We start from the raw sequence: 21079 nt of genomic DNA on the forward strand, positions 1-21079 counted from the left end.
TAAGCCTGTGTTCACTTAGCATTGGGAGATGATCAACCCTGCCGCCACTGTCTGTTGCCTGAACAAAAGACAACTAACTGCCTCCCAACAGCACACATGTTCTGAAAGCACAGACATTCTAGTTGCCATGTAGGGACTCAGTCTTTAGCTTTATGCCTCTGGTCCTATAAAACCGTCCTTGCCTGGGATGGCTGGGGAGTAGTCACCATCTTTTGGAAGACTCTGATATGACGATGACCCAACACGTGTCTATACGCAGAGACACATGTAAACAAGCAGAGGCATGTAGAGAAAGTGGGGCTCCTGCTGGAGAGGGTGGAAGGGGACTGGAAGGCAACCATGGCCACTGGATCAAAAATGGAAGTGTTGGTGTTGAGGCAATGTCTCGGCAGTGAAGAGCATGAGTTGCTTTTTCAGAGGACTGGAGATCCGTTCCTAGCACCCACACTGGACAGCTCTCAACCACCTGTAACTCTAGTGGAATCACCAATACCTGCGTGTGCGCATGCATGCATGCACATGCACACAAATACATTTCCTTTTTCTTTTTTTAATTGCAAGACCACAGAGGTCTGACGTATTGGCTCTGCCTGATGAGAATCAAACTCAGGTCCTCTGGACGCATGTGTTCTTCACCACTGAGCCATCACCCAGCACTCCTAAATGAATACACAGTAAGAAATGGAAGCATCTATCTACCTCTTGGTCCTTCCTGGTTTGGTCCCTGGGTCTACAACCCAAAGAACTGTTCACCTGGCCCACAGGGAACAAGGACAGGGAGGCTGACACAGGTGACTGGGTGACTGTATGTGAAGTGGAGACTACAAGGGAATTCCTCAAGGGAAGTGCTGTGGAGAGTGAGAAGCAGTGTGTTCAGGGCCGGTGGCAGGGGGACAGTCTTCGTGTGCATCTGTAGGCTGATGTAAAGGGCAGTGTAGCTAGCCTTACTAAAAGATTCCTTCGGGAAACCCTGCTGCATGCTGCGGCCTGGGTGAATCTTTGAAGATGTTCTGTGGTGAAGAAGCCAGTGACAGAGGTGGCTAGAGTAAGACACTACCATCCTGGGGTTCTAAAGTCATCAGATTCATAGAAACAGGAAGTAGAGTTACAGTGGCTGTTGCCAGGAGATCGAGGGAGGAGGAAATAGGACGTTGCTCAGTGAGAACAGAGTTTCTCTTTTGTTAGTTGGGGAAGCTACAGAGAGCGGGTGCACCGTGTGAGGGATGTTTACACTTGCAGAGCTGTGAACTTAGAAATGACTAAGATGATACATTTTTGCACTGTATGGTATTGTGTTCTATTTTGCTTTTGTTTGTTTGTTTGTTTTGTGGTTTTTTTTTAAAGACGGGTTTTTTTTTTAATTAACTTAATTTGCAAAAATATTTCTTCTAAATTGAAGCATTCCCTCCCAGAGGGAGAAGGGCAGCTCACTCTGGGCTCTGGCAGTCAACACATTTTGCAAGCTCAGAGAGCTGAACCCTCCCAGATTGACATGTTGTAGAGGGAGTGAAGAATCCTGCCTACCAGAGACTCAGCTGCCTGGAGGAGATGATCCCATCTTGTCTGCAGGCTGTGCAGAACCCATGCTTGCAGCTGCTGTGGAGTTCTCACCCAGGCAAGGGTGGGCTTTGTAGAGGTTCAGGTTCCTTTGAGTTGTGTGTGCTCCTGGTAAGTAGCTCTCACCCATACTCCGAAAAATAACCAAAATACTCACCCAGCTAGACTTGGTTTGAATTGTTTCTTTGGTCTGTCATTGGCTTCCTATTCAGAGTGAAGAGACATTTGTCTCTCAAGAGAAGTCCCATGCTACATTGAGTGGCTACTCCAATTAAGGTCACAGGCATCAAACAAGACTGCCACATTGTGAGATCAGAGACACACGGGAAACACTTTGGGATGACTGTTGGGGAACAGGAGTAGGGTATGCTGGTCCAAAGGAGTGAGGCTGAGAAGAGAGCAAGAATGGGTATGGGGCATCAACTGAAGTGTTGATAACTTGCTTCCCCTAAGTCCCAGAGAGGCTCCCTGCCAAGCCCAGGGAAAGGCTGGAGCAAACCTTACACTATTTCAGCAGGAAGGGTCAAAAACAAGGTAGAGGGTATCCTGACCTTGGCTGCCTCCTGAGGTGCGGGGGGGGCCTTTAGCAAGGTGTTTGTGTGGTGACACCTTTCCCTCAGGACAGGGTTCCCCCTTCCCCATTACCGCAGCCTTCTTTCTGTGCACTAGTCCCAGACACACACACACACACACACCAGCAATAGTTGGATCTGCCTGGAATGTCCCCAAGGCAGCTCCTCCTGGCCATCTAAACCAGAATTGAAACCTCTGTATTTCCCTGAAGTGGTAGGACTAATCCGCTCTACTCCCCAGTGGCAGGTGTGTGATTCCCTCGCTGCCCACCTAAATGCTCTGTATCCTCAAATGACACACACACACACACACACACATACACACACACACACACACACACACACAGCCTTCTATTTTAATATGTCTTAACCAGTGCAAAGGCTGCTCCACTCTCAAACTTCTATGTAGCTAATGCCTCTCTCTCCTCCTCTCCTCTCCTCTCCTCTCCTCTCCTCTCCTCTCCTCTCCTCTCCTCTCCTCTCCTCTCCTCTCCTCTCCTCTCCTCTCCTCTCCTCTCCTCTCCTCTCCTCTCCTCTCCTCTCCTCTCCTCTCCTCTCCTCTCCTCTCCTCTCCTCTCCTCTCCTCTCCTCTCCTCTCCTCTCTCCCCTCCCCTCCCCTCCCCTCCCCTCCCCTCCCCTCCCCTCCCCTCCCCTCCCCTCCCTTCCCCTCCCCTCTGATATTCTTGAATCATTACTTACTACAATTTATACTTCATCTTTGCTACCCAGACCCATTCGGGGAAGGGGCCCCTAGGGCTGCTCTTCCCAGCTCTTACATGGCTGGTTCTCTGTCTTCCACAGCTCTCAAACCTGCATCCTAGTCCGTTCCTGGCATGGCGATTCTAAATCTTTCTTTTTCTTCTGGTTCCCTTGCCTGGGAAATCTAAAGTCCCACCATTGTCTCCCTTCCCAGTCATTGGCCACCAGCGACTTTACTTACCAATTACAACCAGATTGGGGCAGGGGGCTTCAGCACCTCTCAGGCAGACATGTGAATTCCTGTGTAATTTGGGAACCCAATTAGCATAATATAAGCAATAAATCAAATCCATGATATTTTACCCTTTCTGTCCATTAAAAGGCCTTTTCCCTCAGATATACATTGAATATAGTTATACAGTTATATACTCTAGAAGGTGTGATATACACTAATAGCACCCCGTCCATCAATTTTGTCAGGTTAGGTACATTACTCTAATATCTATCCTAACTTAAAGAGTTTACAATTCTATTTCTGAATCATATTTTGATTTTAACCCATATTACCATTTGAAAACCATCCTTTCAAATCTACATCATCTTCCTCAATGCTAAACAACTTACATTTGACTATAAGACTATAACTAGTTTTCAACCTCATCAGAGGTCTGAGAATGAATTAAATATTACCTGAATATATACGAAGCACAAAAACACAGTTTCCAGAACTTAAGCAGAGACAGCTGACTACCTGGACAGTTCCCTATTCCTCAAAATGTTGGACATCTGTCTTCAGCCTTCTGGCCCAGAATTATCTGACAGACCATTAGTGAAGCAGGAACTATGAAGGACTATCTTATGCTGTCTTGGCAGACCTAAGTTGTCAACTATCCCACATTGTGTTTTCTTTCCTGGGCAGTATTTTTATCTGTAAATGAATTAGGGCAATTCTTGTCCATGCTACCTTGTCACAACTGGAGCAACTCTATATGGAGGTTATGATGGTCAATATCTTTGAACTGTGAAGGGGGTACTGTCAAGAGCTGACATGTCTCTTAATCAAAAATCTAATGATTTATAAATGACATATTCTGATTTATTTCTGATGTTTTTGAAGATTATCTATATAAAGTATATCTGAACTGTTAAACCTTGATACTCTTAGCTATTTTTATTTGAATAATATTAAAAACTTTATTATAATTAAATCACAACCTAATATAACCAGGAGTTTACCATCTGACCTTTAACTCGCATTACTTAATCATTGTAAACAGTTTGTATTAGCAGCCATAGAGGAACTGGGTCTAAGCCTTGTATTCTTAAATGAGTTATATAGGCACAATGTCTATTTTAGAGTAACAATATTAATTTTAAAATTTGTATCAATATATAAAGATTTATATCAACGAAAACCTTAAATCTGTATTAATGTATAAATTCTGCACCAATGTAAGAAATTATAACTTCAATTATGTATCATGTATAAAGATTTCTATCAATTATGGCTATACAATGTTTTGTTTAAGAATAAATTTAGTAATCCATCCCATATATTTCCTTCCTGTTCAAAATTATGACCATTTCCAAATCACCCCTTAAAATGACAACCTATCTACAATTTACAATTTGTAAAATATTCATAAGCAGACACCCAAACTGAAGAGATTGGGATGATGACTTTCCACAACATTTCCCTGCTGAATAGGGACAACAAACTCTTTTTTAAAGGGGTGAGGAGGGGTAGGAAGATTAGAAAAATTGGTTAGACTTAAGAAAGCTAGCTTGCGGGTAGTGGTGGCACACACCTTTAATCCCAACACTTGGGAGGCAGAGGCAGGCAGATTTCTGAGTTTGAGGCCAGCCTGGTCTACAGAGTGAGTTCCAGGACAGCCAGGGCTACACAGAGAAACCCTGTCTCGAAAAACCAAAAACCAAACCAAACCAAACCAAAAAACAACAACAACAACAAAACCCCAAACAACAACAACGAGCTAGTTAGCTTTAGCATCTGTCTCACCAGTCTCAGTATGTTCAGAAGGCTCAGGACTTGACTGAAGTTCTGACTGGATCTGTCCGGTCTGAAAGGATGGATGAACCGAATCCATTGGGCATCAGCAGCTATTCCTGAAGCAAGACTCTGGAAACAGCATCAGGAAGCAAAGAGCTGGAACAGCCGGCCATTTTAGCATCCCTGCAGCTGAATCTTGTCAGAGTTGTACATTCTGCAATGTATGAATCTTACAACCAAAATTTAAGTTATTAAGGTATTTGTATGGATTGTGTAAGGTGCACAGATCAGTTAAGGATTTTTGTTCCTTGTTTGAGCAAGAAAGACAACTAATGCATTAATTTGGTCAACAACCAATGTAGTACGTCTTTATTTATGCCATGCGAAGGGTGGCATAATGGATCTTAAGGATTCCATAACCAACAAGATTTATTGTCTAATTTTAGCTGAAGTTTTGGCTAGAGACATTTGTATGTCTCAGCCAGTTTCAGGGCTGTTCCCATCCGCATGTCATGGCGCCTGTCCTGTTTAATCTTGAGGTTTTCCTTCCTGTAGCCAACATCTTCAGGGGGCTGCCCCTTCCTGTCTGATCCACATCATTCTGGAGAAGGTCCAAAGCCTTTTTTGTTGTTGTTGTTTTGTTTTTTTCTTTTTTGTTTTCTTGAGACAAGGTTTCTCCGTGTAGCCCTGGCTGTCCTGGAACTCACTCTGTAGACCAGGCTGGCCTCAAACTCAGAAATCTGCCTGCCTCTGCCTCCGAAGTGTTGGGATTAAAGGCGTGCACCACCACGCCTGGCTCAGAGGATTTTTTATATCATAACTGCCAAAAAACTTATAACCACGTGCATTTTGATAATTAAAACTACTTAAAGCAATCTAACTAAATATTATCCATTGAGTCAGTGCTCTTTAACTATCCCCTCTTGTTTTTTTTTTTTAAAGATTTATTTATTATTATATGTAAGTACACTGTAGCTGTCTTCAGACACACCAGAAGAGGGCATCACATCTCATTACGGATGGTTGTGAGCCACCATGTGGTTGCTGGGATTTGAACTCAGGACCTTTGGAAGAACAGTCAGTGCTCTCAACCGCTGAGCCATCTCTCCAGCCCACCCCCCTTGTTCTTACATGATTAATTTTTGTTTTGTTTTGTTTTGTTTTTCAAGACAGGGTTTCTCTATGTAGCCCTGGCTGTCCTGGAACTCACTCTGTAGACCAGGCTGGCCTTGAACTCAGAAATCCACCTGCCTCTGCCTCCCAAGTGCTAGAATGAAAGGCATGTGCCACCACTGCCCAGCTCATGATTACTTTTTAATAGTGAGATCAAGGCCTAAATCTATTTACTCATCTATGTATACTTAAATTCTCCCCCCATGGAGATTAATATCTCAGTGAGTATATATGTACCCTTTTCTTTTATATAACTTAACATTCTTTCCTATGTATTTAACTTTAATTAAATTTTTTTCTACTTGCTGTATAAGCCTATTCTTAGGCTTCTTAATTTGTTATACTAGGCTAAGCAATCCCAGAAATCCTGTGGACCATGTTCAACGAACCCAAGTGCTGCCCTGGCATTGACTTTTTCAAATTTCTTTTTCTTTTTTAAAGATTTATTTATTTATTTAATGTTTATGAGTGCTCTATCTGCATGCATACCTGCACACCAGAAGAGGGCATTAGATCCCAGTGTAGATGGTTGTGAGCCACCATGTGGTTGCTGGGAATTGAACTCAGGACCTCTGAGCAGTCAGTGCTCTTAACCATTGAGCCATTTCTCTAGCCCCACCAGTTATTGTTAAAATGAGAGGTTTGAGCAGGAACCTGTTTACCCTGGTGTGCTCTGGGTTGGGCACTCTCCTGTGGCTTCATGCAGTATTGTGGGGGATGCTGCATACATATATGAGTGAATCTCATCCATAAGCCTGCCAGCTTTCCAAGTGTTACCAGCACATGTGGAGTGGACTTTGTGTGTGCACAGAGGTGGCACTGTGAAATGGAAGTGGGGGCCGTGCTGCTGTATTAGATTACACCTCTTTAGAGAAGGGAGACAGCCATGGAAGAGGTAAGGACCAGAGCTCACTTAGCCTAGTCTGTTCTCCTATGGAGACATCAATTATGGCCACCCACGAGGTGTAAAACAGGAGGAGATTTGCAAAGGAGAGTGGTTAAAATGTATATCAGGCTGGGGAGCTGGCTCTGGTGGTCAAAAAATGTATATCAGGCTGGGGAGGTGGCTCAGCAGGTCAAGGCACTTGTTGTCAAGGCTAACAATGCAATCTTCATCCTTGGAACACACATGGTAGGTGAGAACTGACTCCCACAAGTCCTCTGACCTCCACATTGGGGTATAGGCAATGTGGTATGTGTGTGACTGAATATATACACACATATTGAATAGATGAATGTAATTAAAATGATTAGATGTATAGCATTTGTTGTGTATGTTATAAAATTAATAATCAAGAAAAAGGGAAATTAACATAAATGAAGATAAAATTTCTATATTCAGAAATGCTGTCTGGATTTCCATTCTAGTTATGTGTACGGATATGTATTAGAAAGTGGAGGGTCTATGAGACAAATGAAGCATAGCATTTTAACTGTGGGTGCACAGCACAGCTTAGAGCAGGACCCCAGTCAGAAGCTAGCTCTCCACCATCTGTCAAAAGCCACCTGTGGCAAGGGAGGAATCCACAGTGGCTTTTGCCAGTCTGGCTGTGTTTCCTTTTTTTTTTTTTCTCGAGACAGTGTTTCTCTGTAAAGCCCTGGTTGCTGTGTTTCCTATTGTCTATGATTCTACCATTCGCCACAGGCACTAACTAGGTCAGAGCCACTGGTGACAGAGGAGGGGGAACTCCTGAGGTGTGGTCACAAAGTAAACTAGGGGCGGGGGCTGATGAGATGGTGGAAGGAGGGAACTGACGTCACAAAGTTGTACTTGGTGTTGTCCCACAATAACACATACACACGCGCACACACACACACACACACACATACACACACACATTCACACGCGCGCACAAGTAGGAGAGTGTTGTGCTGCTACCTGGTTTACTGTTTTTCTTGAATAACAGAAGACACTGTAGCTTTGGAAACACTTTAATCCTATTTATTTATTTAATGTATGTGAGTACACCATTGCTCTCTTCATACACACCAGAAGAGGGCATCGGATCCCATTACAGATGGTTGTGAGCCACCATGTGGCTGCTGGGAATTGAACTCATGACCTCTAAAAGAGCAGTCAATGCTCTTAACCGTCAAGACATCTCTCCAGCCCAAGAAACACTTTAATTCTTGATGAAAAATTCATCTGTTATTGCGAGTTTAAAAAATTTCCTGTACGTTAATCCCACCCTCCCCGCATCGAGATACTGTTTTGTTAATGTGGCCGAAGCACGGTCTTTGAGGAGCTGAACTAATAAAATACAGACTAGGCTTGTTCTTAAATTTTTCTCTTTTCACCCATACATATGCATTTCATGTATGTACCTGTTTATGCAAAAATATATATAGATGCACACATATATGTAATTAAAAATAAAAGGACACAATACAATCTTATATTGTGTATTCTTTACTCACTAGCATAAGTATTTCCTGGTACATTAAATATTCCTTCAAATGATTCGAGATATATTCCACCATACGGTTGCAGTATGCATTATTTATCTGTTTCTCTAGCCAACATTTTAAGCTGTTTCCAACATTTTTGCACAGTAAAAAGCTTCAGTAAACAGCACAGCAGAGGACCTGTCCATGTCTGTTTTCATCCATCAGTTTTAGAGCTGGAGTGAACTGGCTGAGGTTTTCATGAATATTATCTAGGGCACATATAAATCCTGAAGACGATGCCTGGCGCACGCAGGCATCTAATAACCAGGTGCTATGAATAGGAAATCAAGTAGCAAGGAGAACAGATGAACTGGGCTCAGCAGAGGGCCAGTGAAGGAGTGTGCCACCTCACCAGCATGAATGGAACTAGGAGGTCTGGGCTAAGGAGCCAGAGACATCTGGGCTTGTTCCCAGCAGCGGATGAGCCTGCCAATAGCTAGAATGAGATAGTTCTGCACTTGGAAGCCAACATGGCAGTACTACCCACTGCGCCCACGTGCAGGCTTGCCGGTTGGGCCTCTTAGGCCTTCTGCTTGATGCTGATCCTACTCCCCATCCAGAGCCCTGAACACTGGCCAGAGAACAAACAAGAGTTCTCAAAGTCTATTCATCAGCTAGTGTCTGTTGTTCATGGTACTGACAATATACAATAAGAACCTCCCATTTCTTGCCTGAGGACATGAGCTGGACTGTGCAGACATGGCCTGTGGGGCTTCATGTGGGCAGCTGACTCACAGAGCCCGTCTCAAGCACACAGAGAAATGGTACTCACTTCTGGGAAGGGGTAGGGGCTGGCATGGCACAGTGGAAAATTATGAGTTTGGTTTTCTCTCTTCTCCAGAGACTACGATGAGAGCAGGAGGCCACCCTTTCCCAAGCCCACCCAATGTACTTGTGACTTGAAGTGAATTCCTTGGAGTGAATCTAGTGCATGCCTCGGCATGGCCAATCTCTGTCCTTTGATGGTAGATTTGATTCTTTAGTGGAAGTCAGGTCACCTGGAGCAGGTAGACGGACAAGAGAAGATGGGGTTCTGGGATATAGTAGGATAAGAGCTGTGGACACTATAATAAGGGTTTTTTGTTTTAATGTGCTCAGTCTTCATCTAAAGAGGTGCTGCTCTTGAAGCCAGCACCAAGCAACATGAACATCCGGAGGAGGTACAAAGCCTTCTGGGAAAGGATGTGGAGCTGTGGCATTCCTTTGGAGGCTTAAGCCCTGGGCTGCTTGTTAAAACCCTGACTAGGCATTCAGTGCTCACTGGGAGCCACAGTAGCACCCACCTCTTCTCTCACCAAGCATTAGAGCCTGCCGCTTGAAATGCTTAGTTGGTCTAGCAAAGCCAGTTCTTTACAAGGGTTTTGATTCCATGTGGACAAGGGTGCAATTCTCCTTCCTTCTGTATCTTCAACCACCTACTGGAAGACACCTGTGTCAGTCCTTCAGGCTGCCCTGGAGGAAAACGGCTTGAGCAGCAGCAAGGCTCAGCTAAGCTTCTTTGGATGTCAGCTGGATAGGAGCCAGCCAGCTGGGAGGTCTGCAGCACCTCGCCCCTAAAGGGTGTCCTAGCAGAGTCTCTCTTTCTTCCCCAGGCCCGGGAGCCTCACCAGCATCGCGGGTGAGATGGTGCCTAGTCCTCTGGGATGGGCGTGTTGCAGTTCCCATGGTAAATCTTGACGTGGCCCTCACAGCGGAAGTATGCCTGGAAGACATCGCTGTAGCCATGGTCCCTCCACCAGCTGCACAGCTGCCGGTTCCAGGTGCAGTCCAGCACATGGAAGAGTTCAGGGTGCTCCATGCCAATCATGGTGAAGAAGTCCTGGTCCCCCAGGTGGCCCCGGAAGTGGTACTTGTCAGCAAGCTGCTGTACCCACGCAGGCTCCAGCAGATGGCTGTAGAGCGGAGACTGGCGCATGGCCTCCAGGTTCAGCAACATCACTCCACTGTTGAAGCCAGGGAGTCCTTCAGGCGGAGGGTCCCCAACTCTGGTCTTGGGGTTCTCGTGGCGGAATTGCCAGAACGTGTGCCTGTGAAGGGGAAGGAAACAGAGTTATCCTAGAAACAAAAGCAGAGGAATTCTGGGGTTCAGAATCTATAGCACATCGCCAGCAAGTAGCATAGCCAGAGCCTGAATCCAGGCCCCCTAGCTCCAAGACTCGGGCTCTCACATCCTCCACGACCCTAGGGTGACCATGTTGATGAGGTCATCATTGTCACTGCCACTGTATTAGGGTCTGTAGAGATGGCAGGTCCTGGAATCTTGTGCTCTGTGAGATGACCCATCACCACAGAGCTAGGAAAACACTTCCCCGGGGAGACTGTGTAACTTGTCTCAACTCACACAGCTGGTGAGAAGCAGAGACGAAACCTAGGCCTTTGGCTCAAAGTTCACATCCTCCGGACCGCAGCAATGTGGAACTCCCCACCCTGTCTTTATGGTCTTGAAGAGGACGTGACACAGAGTGGGGAGAGTTGAATGACTGATGGCGAAGCCATAGGCAGCCAAACTCAGACTGATCCCAACACTCTCCCCTTTAGAACAAGCTTCATTCACGACCCTGAGCCTAGCATTTCTGAGGGGCTAGGTACAGGCTGGGGTCCAGAGATAGCGCTCAGCAGATGCCTGCAGGTTACGGTGAAAAGCAGCTGTAAGTGGGACTATGGCATTTAGGAGGGGACGCCACCTCAATTTAGACATTTCTCCAGCTGATTTGGAAAAGCCAACCTAGGCTCTTGAGGTGTGACAGCTGGAGGGAAGGAAACATCTGGAAATCTCCCTGTCACTGACATGCTTAGAGAGCTGGCCATTCTGCTTTCTAGCATTTGAAGCATCAAGATCTTGGGTGTTGCAGCATCTGGGGTATGGGGTCCCCAAACCTGTGCTCAAAGACAAGGCCCAGCAGCAGTGCCTGGGACAGGCAGGGTGAGCCTGGGTCCTCAGGTAAATTGCCTCATACTGTTCACAGGATAGGACATAGGTAAAGGGTCAGTTGTGGTCAAAAGCAAACCAGAGCACCAGCATGCAAGACCTGCACCAGGTCCACTCTTGGTTCTGACACATGAGCCCAGTAAGAGGACAGACAAGCGCTCTTTGTGGTCTCACATGTCAGAAAGGCAGCCGACAGTTTGATCTTGGTAAGGGAAAGCAAGCCCGTGGGACACCAACCAATGGAGCACACAGGCCCATTGTTAAGAGTCTGGTCAGGAATGGGCTAAGATGAGCAGGAGCTTTGATCTGGCACCTGCCTGCTGATAAAAGCTTGGCAAAGATAAGCTTTGAGAGCAAGCTGAGATGCTGTGGCCCTCCAGGCCACACAACCTGCCATGATGGGTCGCCAACATGTCAACACGATACCATTGGACCCTACTGTCAGGTGGTTAATTTCAGGGTCAGGTTACAAGCCAGCTACCTCTTCCAAGGGTGGGAACATGACATTTAGCAGGGAGGAAGAGAGTTCTATGGAGACTCCATCCTGCCCACTGCTTCCTCCCTTCTCTTGCAGAAGACCCCAGAGAGATCAGGGTCTGGTGGGAGGGACAGGGTCCTCAGGCGATTCTACCCCATGTAGGCTCCCCAGATGACAGGAACCTGGGAAGGAAGAAAGGACTATGAAGAAGGTAGGGGTGAGTCTGTGCAGCCTTTGGTGTTGGGTGGCAGCAGAGAGCAGGCCGAGGTAAGGCTGCTGAGCCACTACCCTGAACAATCCACCCACCATAGAGAAGTCTCTGGTCCTCCAGCAAGGAGTTTACAGCTAGGGGGTCAGGTGTGTGTGGGGTATACCCTTGCTTGGAAGCCTCCAGACCTTCCCTCTCTTATCAAAAGTGACCAAAAGAAGGCCTGGAAGATGAAGAGAGAACATTTCCAGGTGGAAACTAAAACCCAGGTGGCTCCCTGGGAACACACTGCCCAGCACCCAGCAGGGCACCATGCAGAAATGGCACCAGGCAGAGACGGACAGCACCAGGCAGAAACATTCTATAACAATAGCTAGGAAGAGCCAGATCGGGGCATCAGCACATTTTGATATATCATGGACAAAAAGGGGCGGGGAGACTAGAAATGCAAGCAGACACAGCCTGAAAGGGAATGGAAGCTCCCTGAGCACCGAATGACCTCCTGTGTGCCCTGGTGCACTCTGTCCAGAATGAAGGCAGCACACAGAGGACTTTGGATTCACTGGTTTCCCAGGCCTCCACAGCAGCTTCACAGGCATGAGAGAGAACGGAACAGGGTTGGGGTGGACTACGCTGCCCTCTCCTATGCTCCCGGGACACCGAGGTCTTTGGCCCATTAGGGGAGGCTTCTGATCTTTGCAGTTACCTTTCTCTGACTTCTTCAGATTCCACAGGCTAATGCTCCAAGGAATGGCACCTGAATTCCAAACTCATTTCTGAATTTGGTCAACACACCTGAGGCTAAGGGACCTGGGGACCAGGATATCTATAGCCACTGCTGTCATGTCACTCTGAATCAGCTCAGTATACAGCCTCACAGGGGCCTGGGCTGGCTATGTACGTCCCGGGGTCTCCGGATGAATCCAGGGATGTGGTCCTGAGCCCTGATCTTCCAGAAGTTTCTCGGGCAAGCTGCCCATGCTCACACCCATCCGCTCTGCTCTGTGTGGTCTTGCTCCACTCCTCATGATCACCTGGGTGCCATAACAGCAGGGATTAGGTTTTTCCTTCTCATTGGACATAGTCTTCAACTGGAAACCAGCCTCGCACAGATGGTCCACTGTAAATAATGAGTGCTTCCAAAAGTCAGTGAGGCCTGTTGGAAAAATGCAAATGAAGCCCCTTCAAGCCCTTTCTTCCTGATGGTACATCCCTGGAAGGGGTAGGATGGATGCACACCTGCCCTTATTTGAAGGCCCTCGTAGGAAATGTGGGTTACAAACACCAGCTGTTTGTAGGCCAGTAACTGAGTCGGCAAACTCCATATCCCTTATATGGAAGACAGCATGAGGCAAGGTTGAGCCTTCAGCTTCCCAGGCTAAAAAGGCCCATGAGTATGCATGGACCAGTCCTCAGGGGCAGAACCAGGCTACCCGAGAGGAGGAAGGGACTCCACGGGAATAGAGACCCAGCAGACCCTGTAAGAGGCACAAATTACAGCGCTCTCCTTGAGGCTCTCCTCATCTGAAATGGTAGGTCCTGACCCTCCTGCCTCCCCTCGCAAAACCAGGCTCCACTCAGCCTCACTGGCCAGCATGTTCTGCAGACTTATGGTACCTCTGTGTCCCTGGCTCAGCCTAGGAGGATAAGAAAAATTCCTAGGGCACCGGGCTATTTGTAATAGGACTAGAGGGCCTCACAAAAGAAGGCCTGGAAGGAGATCTTGGAAAAAGAAGGCAAAGAGAAGGGAGGCGCCTGCAGAGGGATCAGGACCACTACCCATCCATACAGCAGGGGCAGAGCAGACCACACTCAGATTAAGGATTGGTGTGCTTTTGCCTTCAGCTTGGGAGGGAGGGTCATACAGGGCACTGGGGAGCTGTTGTTGTAAGAGCCAAGACTTTCTTCTGCCACCACCTGCAAAGAGGACCTTTCACTTTACCTCCATGTCCCTGAACTCTGAGGTCATCAGCTGACTATGTCCTAATAGCAAAGTAGGCACACCAGGCAGGCCACACAACAGAAACTCAGCCAGCCGCGACTGCGGTGTTGGATGTCGGATGGTGGCATGGAGCTGCCTGTGCAGGCTGTGAGGAAGAACACCCTCAACGCTGCCCTGGCTTCTGCTGGTGTCTTCAGCCCATCACTGACTTCCACCTTCAAGGGGTGATCTCTGTGTGCACAGGTATCTCTGCTCACCCAGGGTAAGGGGCTGTCCTATTCCACAACAAATCCCCCTTCACCAACAGTTACATCCTGACCGCCTCAGCAGGTGGAGTTTGGGAAACCATCAGGGCTCATCCTCATCTCACCGAATCTTCTCTATCCACAGGCTCAAAATGTGGGGAGGGGCACCTGGAACCCCCAGGTTCTTGACCTTGCTGCTGCTGCGGGCTGAGAAAATGTCATGGTGGGTGGGGAACTTGGCCTGGAGAGTGGAAAGGTGGCTGTTGCCAGAGACAAGACAGTGACAAAAGGGACACTGGCCAGCAATGTGAACCCTGAGGGCCCACAGGGACAGACAGAGCCTGGGTCGGGGAAGTCCTGACGGAGTGTGTCTTGTTGACATGGGCACTGCCATTTCACTGTCCCACAGTGTCAAAGCCTTCCCTGGGAGACGGAGTGCAAACGAGGGACCGGTGTGTGCAAAGACGAGCAACTAAAGCTCCCCCCTCCTCCTGGATGCTTACAGTCTGCGTGTAAGACTAGCCAACCTCTATCCAAGGACCGCACTGAGGTTCTAGGTTGCTGGTGTGGAGCCGTGGCTCCCCCAGTGTGCACAGACCCCGCTTTTCCGTATGGGTGTCTGTCCTTTATTCCCTAGTCAGGGCTTGGGGACCCACAGGACAAGAGAAGCAGCAGCCACATGTCAGCCAGCAGGAGACACCCAAAGCCTCATTCTCACTGAGATACTCTGGGCAGCAGCTAGTCATCACTGAAGGAGCATCTACTGACCTCAAGACAAGCGAGCAGAACACCCCACTGCAAGGATGAGGCCAACTGTGTGGGCCACTGTGGCCTGCTGGGCAATGGCCTAGACTGGGCACGGGGATAAGAGAACTCTCACGGGACTTCTGGTGGGCTCCAGGAGCAGAGGGCGAAACAGTGTACCCAGGGGAAATGGCTTTGTCTGCCACTGCAGGCGCTCAGCCCCAGGAGGGCTGACTCTGCAGATGTCTCTCCCTGCCTGCCCAGCTTGCTAAGGGTGTGTACCTCAGCAACCAGCCCTTGTCCACCCAGTCATCTGGTTGTTTCTGTTTCGACATGGCTTCCTGTGCCAGACTTGGGCATGTTCAAGGTGACCTACATTGCTGTTTGGTTCCCACAGCTGCACAGGCTATGACCAGTCAATCTCTGGGGGCTACAGAAACAGGTCCCTGAACTCTGACGAGACAGCCTAGCTCCCTCCACACACCCATAGTCCTCTCAGAGCCCTGAAGAATAACAGCATCAGTCTGAGGCCTCCCCAGGCCCCCAGCTAGGCCCTGAAGCTCTGACCCCTCTCAGGAGGTGTTGAGCCCCCACCACACTGCAGGCTTCATGCCATGCCACCTGGGAGCAGGCTCTTCAACCTGCCTGGGCAAAACCTTAGTCACAAGCCTTTCTCCTAACCCTGCTGCACTGGAGCTGGGAAGATGGGGCAGGGTTAGGAGACGGCCACCAGTCCATCTTACAAACTGCAGGGCACGGAGGTGCTGGAGTCGGGTAGATTCTGGAAGAGCTGCACAAGGAGGACCTGGAAAAGGGGAAGGGCAAGCCAGGGACAGGGAGCCAATAGCAGCAGTGCAGGCCGGGAGGGCTGGCATGTGAGGAGAAGATACAAAGCTGTAGAGAAGCCCAGCAGATGGCTGACACGGACTGATGAAGGAACCCCAGACTCTTGTGAGTTCAGACATTTAGTGGCTGGAAGAAGTGGAGTCAGGAAGATGGCGGCCTAGGGGAACCCCAGCCACCTCTCCTCTGCACTAAAGCCTGAGTAGCTGATACTAACTCAGGCCTTGGGGCTCCTCTGTTGCAGGGATCTCAGAGGAGCCTCAGAGCCACACAGACCTGGCTGGGTCTGCAGGCCACACTGCCCGTTCTAACCACGCACCAGCCAACCATGTGATCCAGGCCAGCAGGCTTTCCTTCACTCCATCTCCTCTCCGCACAGTCAGGTCTTTCTCTAGGTTGTATCTTCCCATGTGGTGCCCTCCACACCTAAGCCATCAGCATCTGGCTCTCATCTTTTTAATTAAAAGGAGGTTTATTTTTGCATGCAGTCACAGCAATATAAAGTTCTGGGTCCATTTTCTTTGAGTCTGAAATGTCCCTTGGTTTCTAGCCATGGGTGCTGTTCTGGGAGGCTGTAGCACCTTTAAAGCATGTGGCCTGGCAAGAGGAAGTGGGCCACCGAGGGTGGGCCTTGGGGGTCAAGAGCTTGACTGTGCACAGGAGGTGACAGTGACCTTTGGGAGAAGTGGATAAGGGATACCAAGGAGCAGGGCGTGCTGGACTGGAGAGGGTATGAACTAAATGAAGCAGACAGAGGGGAGGCGACGGCATCTTGTCAGAGAGGTTAGAGGAGGGCAAGGAAGCATGTGCCAGAGCAAGCCAGACTGATGGGAGGGTGCTGGGGAAAGGGCGGGGGTGAGAAGGACCTGATGGGTAATGATCAGAGAGCACTTACTGTGTAGTAGACTGTTTAAACTTTACTAATATTCACACTGATATCTAAAGGACTGAGTGAGGGGAGGGCTGTCGTCTCCAGCTTCTAATGAGGAAAGCTGAAGTAGGGACAGGAGGACCAGGCTCAGGGATTTGCCTGGAAGAGGGGAGCCCTAAGGCATATCTAAGGTCAAGGATATGGAGGAAGTTTAGGAAGATGGCTGATGAAGTAACCTATAGAGAAGGAGGGACTAGAGTGAGAACAGCTTGACCTCAATGCTAATTTTCAAGGTCCCTTGGACAATCCTCTTTGGGATAAATAACAGACAGATAAAATGGCTTGCCGGAGCCTGGAGGGTGTGAATGGAACCAGTCAGGTGAACCCTGGAATGCATCTTACTGGTGTTTGTCTGGAGAGTCACAGAGGCACTTGCCAACATGTTGGTGTCAAGTGGGTGAAGTAACTGGGGGAGGGGAAATCAGACCCAGTGGCAGGAGTGCACAGCATGTGAGAAGATACTGGAGGCAGAGTTCAGGAAGGCTGCAGAAGAGAGGACATCTTGTACCAGCAAGCTGACGGCTGTGAGGCCTCCCTCCCCCAGGGTGAAGAGGGAGAATGAGGCAGAGGCCAGGAATCCACATCAGTCAGAGATGCCCAGGGACAAAGGCTAGGCAGGCAGGGTCCCAGAGACGGAGGCCTCATTGAGGGCTGGGCACCACTGTCAGGGATCCACTCAATTCTGGACTCCAGTGACCGTTAAGATGCAGACTGGGCTTGTGAGCATCCGGCCCCTGCTCTCCCCCTACACAACACTTAGCCTTAGCTTAGAGAACCAATTCTGTCTGTTCCCTGAATCTAAGCCAAGGGGGGGATGTTTATTGAGGGGGAGACGGAGCCCATGTCACCTTTGGAATTGGCTCACTGCTCCCAACAGCCCTGTGGCATTGGAGGTCACAAGAAAAAGGGCCAGGGACGCACGATGGGGTGCTTTCCAGGACAGTGAGCAGAACGTGGGTGTGTATGGCAGGAATACATAGGGGTATGTGTGGAATTTGACCTTGTGTCTCCAGTTAACTCCACCAGCCACACCAATGCCCTTCACTGAAGGGAGCTCGGATCCAAAAGCCAGAGGCGCAGGGACTTGCCTCCCTCAGATTCGAGGGTACAGGTAGCAGGGCCTCAGCGAAGCATGACTTCTTAAACCCAGGAGAAATGAGGGCACCTTCCTTCCCCTTCCATCTAAGCAGACCCTGTGCCGCTCACTGCACATCTGTGCGTGGGTTTGATCAAGGTATCGGATAGTGGCAGCACACTGACACAGACACTGTCACCTCACAGGTCACGCTCAGAGCAAGGCTGCTGTGGACTAGACCCAGGCCCTGTTTTCAGGATCCTGTTACAGAATGAGCCTGTCCAGTCACCACTGAGATGGAGGCGACGCTGACAAGCTCCCAGGGGACAGTGCTGTTGCTGCCGCCACTGCCACCGCTGCCACTACTGTGGCTGGCTCAGGGTCTACTCAGAAAAAACAGAAGCTGGTTTCTGTTCGGCTAGTTTGGGTTTGTTTGTTTGTGTTGTTATTCTTTTTAAAGATTAATTTATTTTTACGAGTACGGATGTTTTACTGGCACATATGTCTGTGTCCCATGTGTGTGCAGTGGCCACAGAGGCCAGAAGCACCTGTCAGATCCCCGGGAACTGGAGTTACAAATGGCTGCAAGCCACCATGTGGGGGCTGGGAATTGAACCCAGGTCCTGTGGAAGAGCAGCCTGTGCTCCTGACCAATGAGGGAATCTCTTCAGCCACTTTGATCCTTTTCAAATGAAAACATTTTATTATCCTGTGTGTGTGCTCGTGTGTATGTGGTGTAGAGAGGCGAGAGGACAGCTCTGTGCAGTTTTCTTCTTCCATGCTCACATGGCTCCAGGATGGAAGTCAGGTGGTCACGTTTGTATGTAAGCGCGTTATCAGTGGTGCCACCTTATCAGTCCTTTTAAAACAGTTTTTCTAGAGATGAAGACTATAATAGTAGTACCAACACCATTATTTTTTTTAATGACCATAAAACAGGCAATATGACAATTTGAAGTGTTTTGCAAATTCTATACCAATGCTTGCTGCATCCTCTTATTCTTGTACAGCCTTGGGTGGAGGGGCTCCCAGGAAAATGATTCCTAGAAGTAACATGCTCCCGGTCATGGAGCAGACGTGGGAGAGGGGCTAGCCCCTCCTTACATCACCAGTGCATGACCAGGTCAAGAATGCAGGGCTGGAGGGGCAGCTGGGCTCAGCTTGGACCACATTCAAGTTTTAGTCCTCCACTTATCACCCTGGAAATTGTCTGGAGAAATGTCATTCTCCACGTGCCTGGCTTCTATACACAAGCCCCTGGCTTCTGGACTGTACCCAGGGATGTTGGGAGGACGCCATGAAACAATGCAGGCAGTGTCCAACATGTCTGACGAGATCACAGAAGCACAATTCAAGTTCACTGGGCAGTAAGATTGCCAGACTCACACCCTTTCTGCTCTTAACTGAGCATGTGTGGGCCCTGTAACCATCAGCAGGTGACCTTGGCCGAACCACAGCCTGTCCTGGGGTCTCAATTTCCAAAACTGCTCAGTGGACTCATCAGCTGGAGGATCCTGTCATGTGCTGAAGCCCTGGTGCCATGCAGCTTGCAGGAGTGAATTTCAAGGGGACCATGGTCACTGAGCCCTGGCATTCATCTGTCACCGGATGTGCCACCAGTGGGCTGTGTGCTGTGGGTTTTGCTAGGGGTTGGTTACTCGCTTTTGATTGAAATCTGATTACCGTTGGCAGCAAAGCCCCTGGCATATTCAGTATTGGGGTATGGGCGGTCTCCCAGGAGCATCATCTCGCCGCTTGCTGTTTTCAGGAGTAGTGCACGAGGTGCTCACTGTCCGGATACACCTCTGCCTAGTCCTTCCTCGTTCCTTCTCTTCTAGGTGATCTCATGAGATGATGCTTTGACCTACCTTCCCTCCTTCATGGCAGTTGTGTGAGGAGAAGGGCTGGGGCAGGGGAACAACCAGGAAGAGAACATCTCTGATCCCTGGAGCCTCTTTCCTTCCTTCCTTTTGGTATAGAAACATGGAATCTTATGGTAGAGGGGGCTTCCCTGAAGGCACTCTTTCCCAACCTAATGGCCTAGTCACAGCCAAGGAACTCAGTCCCCTCTCCCCTAACATGATCTATACGACCTCTACATGGCTTCCTCAACCCTAGTCCATTTCCCGACCACTTCCTCAGACTGAGGATCATGGTCTGAGGTCTTAACGGTGTGACACCCACTGCTGGGGACCATCAGTGGCACCTCCATGTGCTCTCCAACCCCTGCACATGTTCCCAATCTCAGGACCAGGTTTGGGAGCTAGGACAGCTGGTGATGCTGGCCTGCTTGGCCCTTTTTCCAGGTGGCCCAAGACAAACACGCCTATTTTCCTTCCTGACCACGGCTAACCTCGGCTTCACCCAGGCCCACGGGCTTAGATGTTCTCTTTGCCACTTCCCCAATGCCAGCTTTCTAGGGGAGAGGCTTCTCCTGTTAAACTGCAGTGTGTTCCTTGGCTCCTGGTCATTGATGTCCTGCCTGCCTCTACTCTTCGGGTTTCCAGATGACTCTTCTGAGTCTCTGCTGTGTCTGGGGCACCTTCCAGTAGGCAAAGATGGCTCTCCCAGCCTCTTCCCACGTGTGCTGCAGTCAGAAGTCTACACAGGTGTGCCAGCGACTACCTGGAGAAGAAGGGGTGTGGCCTGGGCCCACCCAGACCAGACAAGGAGGGTGTGAATGACTGTGAGGTGTGGAACTTGAGACCCAGATCAAAACTGGCATTAAAGTTAGATACCAGCTCCAGCCACTGTCCAAGGAAGGCGATTGTTCAAACCCACCATCAGTTCTGGACACAAGCCTTCCAACCTTCCTTTTGGAGCCCTCTGTGCAGGGACGCCTTTCGTCTTGGGGCCCAGCTGTCCTTTACCTTCTTCTCTGTGGCAGTTCAGGCTGCATGACTGCTGACCACGGAGGAAGTGTCATCATTGGGCCAATCTGTGTCAGCGGGGCGTGCGTCTGCATCTAGCCCACACTGTGGAGAAGCCTATGACAACAAACCCAGGGCTAGAGGAGAGTCCAAATGGCTCCCCTCAAGGACAGCCCCTTACCCACCCCGCAGAATCTACAGAGCCATCTTGCTGGGAGGGTGTGCACTAGCAGGACAGAGTTCTTAACACTGGCTTCCTCTCAGAGGTCTCCACCAGAGGGAGACGTATGAAGAAATCTGGGCTGTGGACATACCTTGTGGAAGAAGCAGAAAAGAAAAAAGGCAACATGCCCA

General features: G+C 49.1%; 1 protein-coding gene across 1 annotated transcript in view; it reads right to left on the bottom strand.

Moving 5' to 3' along the window:
- Positions 1–7966: 7966 nt before the first annotated feature.
- Positions 7967–21079, bottom strand: part of Xxylt1 (xyloside xylosyltransferase 1) — a 122329-nt gene continuing 109216 nt past the window's right edge. Inside the window, exon 4 of the mRNA XM_021184930.3 lies at positions 7967–10487. Coding sequence (XP_021040589.1) covers positions 10091–10487 — 397 coding nt within the window. The 3' untranslated portion in view covers positions 7967–10090. The remainder of the gene's footprint in view (positions 10488–21079) is intronic.

Source organism: Mus caroli, unplaced genomic scaffold (genome assembly GCF_978045245.1).
Source record: "Mus caroli unplaced genomic scaffold, Mus_caroli_1 scaffold_17, whole genome shotgun sequence".
Lineage (NCBI taxonomy): Eukaryota > Metazoa > Chordata > Mammalia > Rodentia > Muridae > Mus > Mus caroli.